Source organism: Humulus lupulus, chromosome 3 (genome assembly GCF_963169125.1).
Source record: "Humulus lupulus chromosome 3, drHumLupu1.1, whole genome shotgun sequence".
Taxonomy (NCBI): Eukaryota; Viridiplantae; Streptophyta; class Magnoliopsida; order Rosales; family Cannabaceae; genus Humulus; species Humulus lupulus.
Window position 1 is genome coordinate 245,807,902 of NC_084795.1, and position 10,894 is coordinate 245,818,795.

Genomic DNA, 10,894 nt, shown 5'->3' on the forward strand with positions numbered 1-10,894 from the left:
CGTAATTTACCTGAATAGCTCGGGATACTGATTTTGCATATTTGACTCCATCTCACAGGTCGCTTCCTCGACCACGTTGTTCCTCCATAATACCTTAACCAAATGTATCATTCTATTCCTGAGGACCTTTTCTTTTCTGTCTAGTATCTGGACTGGGTTTTTCTCATAGGAGAGATCTGCCTTAAGCTCCAGATCTTCGTAACTCAAAACATGAGTCACATCTGATACATACCTCTAAAGAGCTGAAACATGAAATACGTTATGCATGACCGACAATGCCGGTGGTAAGGCCAACCTGTAAGCCACCTGACCAATCCTCTCCAGGATTTCAAATGGACCTACAAATCTCGGGCTCAACTTGCCCTTCTTCCCAAATCTTCTCACTCCTTTCCATGGTGAGCCTCTGAGGAAGACATAGTTTCCCACTTGGAACTTAACATTCGTGCGTTTGGGATCTGCATAACTTTTCTGTCTACTTTGAGAAGCAAGCATCCGAGCTCTAATCTTCTCAATGGCCTCACTAGTCCTTTAAACTGCCTCAGGACCCAAGTATCTCCTTTCTCCTGTCTCATCCCAATGAATGGGAGATCTGCATTTCCTACCATACATCATCTCATAAGGTGCCACCCCAATGGTAGATTGATAACTGTTGTTGTAGGAAAACTTTATCAAAGGTAGATACTTACTCCAGGACCCACCAAAGTCCAGCACACATGCTCGCAACATGTCTTCTAATATCTTAATTGTCCTATCAGATTATCCATCTGTCTGAGGATGATAAGCAGTACTGAACTTCAACTGTGTTCCCATGACCTTCTGTAAACTCCCCCAGAACTTGGAAGTAAAAGTGGGGTCTCAATATGACACGATCGACCTCGGTCCTCCATTGAGGCACACTATCTCTCTCACATAGAGATCTGCGTACTGGTCAACTGTCACTACAACAAATATGAGTAAATATTATGGTAAAATATAACATAATTTTTAAAACGCTATTGTTGAATAAGTAAATGAAAACACGGAGTAAATAGCAAATGAAATTCAGGCGCCAAATAAAATAGTAATATCGCGCCTTTACTTTGTCCCCTCCTTTTAATTCACATTCCGATTATATAAAATCAGAAAACAAAAGAAAAACAAAAAGCTCTCTTTCTGAAATGGAACCTCTCTGCCCTAACCGTTCCGACTCTCTCTCGATCTCTTTTCTCTCTGTTCTTCTCCCTCTATTTCTTTCACATGGTCGACGGGTGAATGGAAGTGTGCAGGGGCTTCTCTCGGAAACTAGCTTTGGAGAGGGACAGTGCGACGACATCATTCTTCAACGGTAACTCTCTCTCGCTCTATCTTTCTCTCTGAGCTACTCTATCGTTCAATCTTTATTTCTTTCTCTCTGTTTGTTGCAGGTGTGTAACAAGGTGGTGGAGGCCCACGGCTTGGGTCGTGTGACAGGGAGGCTTGACTCGTGGGTCTACGGCGTGGCTCGCTCATGGGTGCGACGGTGGTTTATTCGACGGGTTTGACTTTAGTGAGGTTATTCTACAACATTTATGGGTTTGATAATTGTTTTGAGTTTTGTATTGATTTAATTTGAGATTGAGTTTGAGGAAAAGTAATACATATATGGTTTTGAGTCGGTCATGTGATGCTCAAGGCATGATGACAGAGTTTTCTGAAGGAGATGTTTTTGTCGGTGGGGCTGAGATTCATGGGTTGAAATGACAGAAAATTGGGTCTTGGCTACCAAAGCTGGAGCATCAAGTGCTTCCTTTGCAGCTTAAAGATGTGGAACGTGGTATTAGTCATCAAGGTGGTCTTGTACCAGGTTAGTTCCAAGTTAATAGTCTATAATGTATATTTATAATCTTTTCTCAACCAATAATCAATGTATGAAGTTTCTTGTTTTTATTTTTGGCCGTAAGACCTTAAATATGATGGACTTATTGGGCACCATGTTTCCTCAATGATAAAAGGTAGAACTGATGAAAATAATTTGTGGGCAAATTATGGCCTAACTTTGAAAAACATGTCAGGTGTTTGATATGATGTTATTTCCTTTGTTGCATTTAATTTTTGATAATGATGTGCATTTCGAAAACTCCATTTCTGATCATTAAAACATGTTTGCTGTTCCATTAATTTTTAGTTTTTTAATTAAACTCCATTCCATTACATGTCATGTTGAAATTTATTATAATGTTTGCTGTTCCTGCTCTATATTTTCGCATTATTCATTTTCACTTTTTGAGTATTGATTTGTTTTTATTTCCACTTTTACCTAGGATGATGACTCAATGTGGAGACCTGGTGGCCAGGCAGATAAATCAGATAACTCTCGAAAGAAACATAAGCCAAAGTATTCAGCTAAGCATGCTTACAAAGCTCAACAAAAGAAAACTAAAGGTGAGTTTTTTATAATTTTATTAAATTATCATATATTTTTCTTAGTTATTTAAATTAAGGGTGAGGAAATACCATTATATCACTACCACATCAAAAGTTGACGATTTTTTTATCTCAGTTGTAAACTTGAAAAACTTGGTTATGCATCTTGTGATCACTGCAAAACTGTTCCGTGCAATTAGCTTTTCTTTTCCTGTGAGTTTTCTTTTCCTTTTATTTTTTTAGATTTCAGTTTAATATCAAGAAAACATTTTGAATATATCAATACATATATTTGTTTGTGTTGGAATTGTTTCTAATGGAGAGGATATAGTGAGAAAAATTAGTGAGGTTGTAAGCATTAGAATACAAGAAAGAGCAAAGAGCTTTTATGTGTTAAGAGAGAAACTTTTGAGAGCACAAATGTTGTGAAAGTGTTGGTTCTTGCTGCGTGTTGAAGAACCTGTTTGAAAATTTCTTGTTCTTAATTCGTTTTTGTTCATAACAGTTTGTTTAATTGTTTAAGTGTTAGTTTGAGATAAGTTTTATTATTTGTTCTAAGGTGTCATTACAGGTGCTGCATTGTCCTTTTCAATGTTTGTTGTTGGTCTGCTGCTTTCATCTAATCCTGATGCCACGGGAGACCTGGTGCAGGTTCCAAGCATGTTGTTTCAAGGTTCTTTGCTTCTTGGGCTCATCAGTAGAGCCACTCTTGGTTATGCGTATGTCCCTGTTTTCTTTTTCAATCTTCATTATGCCAAAATAATAGTTTGTTTATTATTCAAAAGAGATCTTAATGAGAGCCTGCTAAGTCTTATTTCATCTTTTGGTGATGTTGTAATTTAAATTAAAGTCCCTGTTATTTGTCTATTATCACATTTATGATTAAACTTGTACCATTATTCTTAGGCATCATCTTTGGGTATTCTGTTTTTTATATTGGTTTTAGATTTAGAGTTTTTGTGTTTTATGTTTCTGTATATAGTTTGTTTGTTTATCCTAGTTGTGTTTACTGTTTACAACATGCTATACATGCTGCTAGTTTTGCGAAATTTTTTTCTGATAGTGGTGTGCTATGCAGCCTAGTTTTGTTTTCTGGTTTGTCTTCTCCTGTATCATTGGCTTAGTAATATAATCCATTTTGTATTCTTTGGTTTGAGACACTATAAGCATAAAAAATAAAGTAATCAGATTGAGTTTTTTTGTTCTTCAGAATGAGTGGTTTGCTTGATTGGAGAGTAATAGATGGCACGTGAGGTGGAAAGCCCCTCTGTTTTGACTCGATCCTCATTTCAGATGCCCATTCCTCTCTTCTCGACACCGTTCGGTATTGAAAATTACCAAGTTTTAATATTTATATTGGCTCTCTTTATAAACTCAGTATGTTTTGAATTTGTGTATGAGTTTTTATGAAGCTTGAATCTGTGTTTTCCTTTCTATTTGAATTGGAAAATAATTTTCAACATGGCAAGCAACTTTGTTTAAAACTGTACTACTACAGGTGTGTACATGATGTAATTGTTTCTTCATTTCCTTTGTGTCTTGTTCTTCAAATAGTTTTAAATATATGTGTTTACTTTCTTTACTTCAGTAGGTAGGATCATTTATAATTTTTTTTAATTTTCTTTTTGTTCCTTTTTTGAGGATATGCTCTTGCTGCTCTTCTCTTATTACTTTGTGTGTGTTTCAATCATAAAAATATTGTTTTTTCTTTGAAAAAACTAGTATAAATGAAAGGAGACAAAAACGAAGTTGTTTGAAAAAACTAGTATAAATGAAAGGAGACAAAAACTAGTATAAATCTGGGTCTGTCTTCTGTTCTGGTACTTCAGTTTCACAAGCTCAAGAATTTTTCTTGCTCCTTTTAGTAAAATTTGTGTGTTTCATGGTTCCATTGTTTGCCTGAATTCTTATTTATACGTATACTTGAATCAGTGAGGCAGCAGTATAAAAAAACTCATGACTTGTTATCTTCTCAGTATTCTTATGAGCTTCTTCTGCAATTTCTGCATAAGTCTCAATCTACCACTGTACTTGGTATTATCAATGAGCATATCAACTTTCAAGGTACACGTTTCTTCTTTTACCGCTTATGTAAAAATGCTTCCTTTATTTTTATATGATGTGTAATGTATGCATGTGTACTGGTTTGCAGTTTCTCCTGGACAGCCTAACTCAATTTCTGATGATGCGGAGGCTGTTACATTGACTGGCAGCAGCCAGGATGCAGTCAGTCAGATTAATCAGAAGGAAATACATTGGGGGGTGAGTCAACAAAGTTATCTTGTTTCAATCGGGTTTGCTTTTTTCTGTTACCCCCTCTTTGTGCTCTGAGTATTACACTTATGATCCATTGATTCATGTTGGTATGTTGAAGTTAAAATGGAATCTAAATGTCTTTTATTCATTCCTTTTTCATTTGTCTTCTGATCTCAGTATTTATCACATGTTTTTCCCTTTTTCATTTTCATTCAAAATTATTTAGGAAGGATAAGCATCATTCTTCTTTTCTAAATTAATTATTTAAAACTTGGTCAACCTACAGAGAGTTATTTAGTAGCCTAAAAGAGGTTTTTTTTTTCTTTCTATATGACAGTTTCCCATATATGTTTGTTAGTAATAGGAAATTTAAGTAGTTGCCATATTTTTATAGTTGCTGTAAGATATGAGGACGCATATTTTTAGCTTTTGTATAGCTTGAGGAACATAGTTTATGTATATTGGTTTTGTGTGAATGTGACTATTCTCGATAGTTTAAATAAATCTTTTTATGATGGAATATGTTGTTTCCAGTTTTAATTATCTCTGCCAATCGAAGTCTTTCAGAGGGATTTAGTCTTAGTGTTTGCATACCTATGATGTTTATTCTCGCAAAAAAAAGGGAAATCTACCACTGTTTTTGTAATGTTAACTTTTGATCTAGGTTATTTGATTAATCTTTTATTTTGTTGCTTCAGTTCAGTAGAGGTTGAGCAGTTTATACTTGATGACTTGAGAAACTGTGTACAGCTGAGCAGTGTTGCTCTGCCATCCGTTAGTTTTTATACATTTATCAATGCACATAATGGGTATTGTCTTCGATTTTTTTTCGGTTCAACATTATCTTTCTGTTTTAGTAAAAAAAATTTCTCAATTTCTTATCTTCCTGTTTATCTTTTTCTAGTTTAAACTGTTCAACTATACCCCCTGACGGGTCATTGGTTGCTGCTGGATTTTCAGATTCATCGCTGAAGGTTTGTTCTTGATTACATTTTCGTTGCATGTGACATGTCAATTGTTTGTGTTTTCTACTAAATTTGGTACACATTGTGCAGATTTGGGATATGGCAAAGCTTGGGCAACAGGCTGTTGGTTGTAAGTCAATCCTCTGTTTCTACTGTGTTGAGATATTCTTGTACATAAATCAAAGTTAAAAAAAAGATATGCACGTGTTTTACAGTGTATAAATTAGTCTAGGATATATAGACACACAATTTAAGCCTTCATAAATTGCTAGGTTTTTTCGGCTGTAAGTGCAACAAACATTTGGTTAAAAAATTGCTGGTAGTCATGGAGTTAAAAGCTAGTTAAGGATGGTAATATCTCTTTAGGTTTATTAAAGCTATGTTAGTTTGTTGACAAGTATGTTTTGTTTGCTCTGTATTCTGTATTTTGGTCAAAGCATATCTTATTTTTAAAATACTGCTGCTATCAGCTGTTTTGCAGGGTGACGATGATGCAAATCCAAATGAGTTTGGTTCAAATGGAGGAAAAAGACCCTATACCTTATTTCAGGGGCACTCAGGACCAGTTTATTCAGCTTCTTTTAGTCCTATGGGAGATTTTATACTTTCCTCTTCAGCCGATTCAACAAGTACAGTCATCTATTCTCTCTCCCTCTTTCCCTCTTTGTTTTGTTTATGAAAGAATTACATTGTTTTTGTGTAGTTCGGTTATGGAGCACTGAACTAAATGCAAATCTTGTTTGCTACAAGGGTCATAATTACCCAGTATGGGATGTACAGGTATATCTCATCATTTTCAGTTGTAAATTGTTCATATTAGCAGTTCTTTTGCATCTCTGCTGTTGATTTGACATGAAATGAGTGGCCAATATATATATGTATGTGTGTGTGCATTCTCCTTTTTAGTTTCCTTTCTTGGCCACTTAAACATTTGCCCTCTATTTGGAATTTGGATTCTAGGATGGAAAAAAGAAAATCCAAAAGATTTTTTTTCTCTCTTGTTTGGATTCAAATAAAAATTGAGATTTTTTTGTGAGAAAGAAATGAAAGTTAAATTTAGTGCAATTTTCTAAAATTTATAACTTTTATAAATATATTCAATAAGGTATTATAGAATTTTAGATTTTCCTCTACTTTACTTTTTTTTTTCTCACAAAAAGAATTTGCTTCTTTAAATTCGAGTTAAAAAAAAAAGCGATATTAGGGGTATTGGTTTTACTTTTGTACCTATTCAATTACTTGTGTTATTACTATTTTCTGCCATACAATTGTTTTGAATTCTTTACTTTGTCTCTTCTCTTTCCCTTCACCACATTAAATAATGGTCATCTTTCCTTAGTAATGATTTTAATGTTATATATTAACTTCTTTGGTTATGAATTCTCGGAGCAGTATAGTCCTGTAGGACACTATTTCGCTAGTGCATCACACGACCGGACAGCAAGGATATGGTCTATGGAAAGAATACAACCTTTGCGAATAATGGCAGGGCATTTATCTGATGTTGATGTTAGTTTCTCTCTGACTTTATTACGTGTTATAAAAGGGAAGTAGTATTGCTTTGATGTTATTTATATTGTTGAACAACAACAACCTTAATCCAGAAGAGTGCTTTAATGTTGTCTAAACTTACTGATCTAGTCTAGTTCTTATACACTAATTCTGATTGAGGTTTCATTTATCATTATCAGTGTGTGCAATGGCATGCCTATCTCATTTCCCTTGTATTGAAGCATTTATCTATCTCATTTCAACATTTCATGTTTAAGGTGTAAAATTTGAGCCTCTCTCTGTCATTTTAGATTTTCTCTAGAAATCCAAGTCTCATCTTTTTTTTCTGCAATTTTGGGTAAAATCTGAATCTGAATCTCATATTATAATTGCAGCTCTCTCTATAAAATTGTGTACTATATTCATATCTATGTTAATGAAGCAACTAGTAAATTGTTGAAACAATAAATTGCTGCTAGCGTAAATTGTTGAAACATTCTCTATGCCTCAATCTCTTTTTGCTATGTAATCTCCTTTGCTTATGAGTAATTTTATTGATTTGATTTATCAATTTTGAAAAACTAATTATTATAATAGTATAACTTGTAGCTTTTCTGCTGTCATGATAAATTTGCCAAAGGATCATTAAGTGTTGACTGCTTAGGATACTTTTTGTACTCACCTTTGATGACACTTGATCATTATAATATTCCCTAGAAAGATTCAAAAGATCATTAAAATGTGGTACCTGTTAGGCCAATTTTTACAGCTACTAACTGTTTTGGTTAGTTAGTTGTTCATTGTAACTAATTATTGTTATTTTGTAGATTAGTTACTTTATTAGTTTTGGTCTTTTCTGTATATATACTCTTTTGTATCATTACTTCATTAATGAGAATTGATTCTATTCATTCAGTCACTAAGTTTCCTTACAGTACCTACCACCAATGAGGGAAAAAAACATTTACTAAATTGTTATTTTGGTAATTTTAAACACAATATCTTATGGTGCTCAAGTCCCTGCAATCCTAATAGTGCCCACCCTAAAGTGAGAAGCTTTTTCACTAACCTCTATTAAATACTTGACCTGCCTTTGCTCATTGCCTTTTTTTGTAATGTTATAACTCCTTTTTTTTTTCTTTCTTTCTTTCTCCTTTTTCTTTTTGGCTAAGCTTACTTTTCTGCTGTATTAATACCAAAAAATTAAAATTTGAGTTAGCACCTATAATCAATTGCCATCTTCACTGTAGGGATCTGATTTCTTCTTCTTTCATGTAGTTAGAAAATATTTCTAGCTTTTTTTTTAACTTTCTTTGGTTTTGATGAGTCTTTGATCTGAGTGGTGTGTACATATTAAAGATCATAATAAGGATGCTGAAATGTAAAACATTTTCAACCATATCATCAAACTAAAGGCTTATGCCTACATTAGATTTTGAAATATCTGAAAGGGTATGTGCCAATTAAGTCCTGAACCTTTATATTGGTGTTTGCAGATAACAAGGGATACTAGTGGAGTTCCTAAGGTTCTTACAAGGTTAGATGCACCCTCATCACCCTTGGCTAACACCATGACATAATATGAGAGCTAGAGATCCTTTTGTCTGTGAAATGAGAATTTAAATTTTTCATGTTTCTTAAATTTGTTATTCTATTTTATTACTTCTCTTACTTTTATTTTTGTTATAATATTATGCTAACTTCAGACACAATTTAAGTGTTAGAATACTGAATTTATTGTATGTGAAACTCAAGCAGAAATTTCTTCTATACCTCTTCTACTGCCTTATCTTTACAGGGTTGTATGAACTCATTATTAACTTGTTAAAACAGTAAAATACAAATATACTGAAACATATTGATATACATTCACTGTATTCTCTTAATGGCAGCAAGTTGTTTGACAAGTTTGATTTTATTTGCATTGTATTCTCTTTTCTTATTTATAGCTATGGTAAGTTATAGTTTATATGATAGTTATGGGATTGGCTTTGCATTCACTTGTTATATTATTTATTTATCTTAGTTTTCATCTTGCAGTTGTTCCCAAGCTTTGTTTGAATCTTCATTTTGTTTTCTATTATGCTTATTTATATTTGGATTTCTGAATTCTGTTTTGTTCATGTTGATTATAGTCAGTAATGATTTAAATGGGGCTAATTGTATGTTAGGTTTGTGGCATCAGCTCTCCAAACCTGACTGCTTATCTTTCTCTATTTATTTTTCAGAGAGTTTGAACAAGTTCCCTCGAAGGACTAGTACGCCATCTGGGGTTCATAGTCAAGCACAACAATCTGAAGAACAACTACAACAACAGCAACAATAGTATTAGCAGCAGCAACAACATCATCCAAACTATAGTTTGAAGTAAAAAATGTTCAAGATTATAAAACTTTATTATGTTATGCTTTCAAACTTAAGTTAGAACTAATATCTTATGAAGTAAACACATTCATGGTTTGAATTAGTTATTTTTTAATGTAATACTTATGGTTTATCAATTTATTGAGAATTACATTTTATGATTAATTTTGTTTTTTTTTTTATCAAAATACAATAATGAAGATCTTTTAATTAAAAAAAAACCATATAAGTATACTTATTAAAATAAAATTTAAAATATATTATCCACACTAAAGTAACAAAATTTTATTACTATATGTTACGATTTAAAAACATATTATAAGCGAAACAAATCATTATGATTTATATAATATAACAAACTAAAAATGCTATCAAAATAATCAAATGTAACAGTTGAAAAGTGTTATGAAAAAAGTACAAGATTAAACTTCAAATTTATAACCAAAAACTCTATCTAAATGTTATTATTTGAATATTATAGCACCTAAAAATGTGTTATTGAATAGTTTAAGATAACACCGAACATAACATTCAAAAACTGTTATAGAAAAGACTAGACTTTTAATAACAGGGGCTATGTTAGCATTTTCAGAAGTTCTATCAATAGTCCTGGTTAGCAGTTTTTAAGTGTTATGAATACTATTTTTTCTTGTAGTGTGTGTAAGTAGTCCTCACTGGTAAGAAGTGAGCTGACTTGGTGTAGCGATCCACAATAACCCATACTGAATCATGTTGACCAACAGTCCTGGGTAACCCCACCACGAAATCCATCGTGTTGTCTTCCCATTTCCACTCTGGGATGTCTAGAGGTTGCAATAATCCTGCTGGCCTCTGGTGCTCAGCCTTGACCTGTTGGCATGTCAAGCACTTAGCCACATACTCCACCATATCCCTCTTCATCCTAGACCACTAATAAAATGATTTCACATCCTGATACATCTTCGTGGTGCCTGGATGCAAAGAGTAGGGTGTAGTATGAGATTCATCTAGAATCTCCCGCCTCATAGCAGTGCCTAACGGAACACATATTCAACCCTTGTGTCTCAACAAGCCCATCTCAGACACTGTATAATCTCTGGACACTCCAGCTAAAACGTCCTCTCTGATCTTGATCAGTTGTGGATCACCCAACTGACCCTCCTTTATTCTCTCCAATAGTGTAGGTTGTAGTGTAATATTGGCCAACTGGCCCAGCAGCAACTCTATACCAGCTTTGGTCATATCTTCTGCTAACTCTCTAGCTATCAGCCTCGCACTATAATTCTGTCCCGGACCCTTCCGGCTTAAAGCATCAGCTACCACATTGGACTTTCCTGGATGATACAAGATCTCACAATCATAATCTTTTACTAACTCCAGCCAACGCCTTTGTCTCATGTTCAGGTCTTTCTGCGTGAAGAAGTACTTCAAGCTCTTGTGGTTAGTATAGATCTCAC

At 33.8% G+C, this 10,894-nt stretch overlaps 1 protein-coding gene across 5 annotated transcripts; it reads left to right on the forward strand.

Moving 5' to 3' along the window:
* The first annotated feature begins 1,112 nt into the window (after window positions 1-1,112).
* LOC133823540 (transcription initiation factor TFIID subunit 5-like) lies at window positions 1,113-9,594 on the forward strand. 5 transcript variants are annotated; one of them, XM_062256374.1, is made up of 16 exons: window positions 1,114-1,324; window positions 1,404-1,530; window positions 1,664-1,822; window positions 2,280-2,400; window positions 2,519-3,101; window positions 3,593-3,706; window positions 4,359-4,446; window positions 4,535-4,644; window positions 5,337-5,447; window positions 5,543-5,612; window positions 5,694-5,733; window positions 6,074-6,232; window positions 6,307-6,383; window positions 6,996-7,112; window positions 8,591-8,631; window positions 9,323-9,594. In XM_062256374.1, the coding sequence occupies exons 8-16, from the start codon at window positions 4,604-4,606 to the stop codon at window positions 9,351-9,353; spliced, it is 687 nt and encodes a 228-aa protein (XP_062112358.1). In that variant the 5' UTR covers window positions 1,114-1,324; window positions 1,404-1,530; window positions 1,664-1,822; window positions 2,280-2,400; window positions 2,519-3,101; window positions 3,593-3,706; window positions 4,359-4,446; window positions 4,535-4,603; the 3' UTR covers window positions 9,354-9,594. The 5 variants fall into 5 exon arrangements, with proteins under 5 accessions (XP_062112354.1, XP_062112356.1, XP_062112357.1 ...); XM_062256370.1 differs by lacking the exons at window positions 8,591-8,631; window positions 9,323-9,594 and adding an exon at window positions 7,295-7,393 and having other exon boundaries at window positions 1,113-1,324; XM_062256372.1 differs by lacking the exons at window positions 8,591-8,631; window positions 9,323-9,594 and adding an exon at window positions 7,295-7,393 and having other exon boundaries at window positions 1,113-1,324; window positions 2,954-3,101.
* Window positions 9,595-10,894: the final 1,300 nt, after the last annotated feature.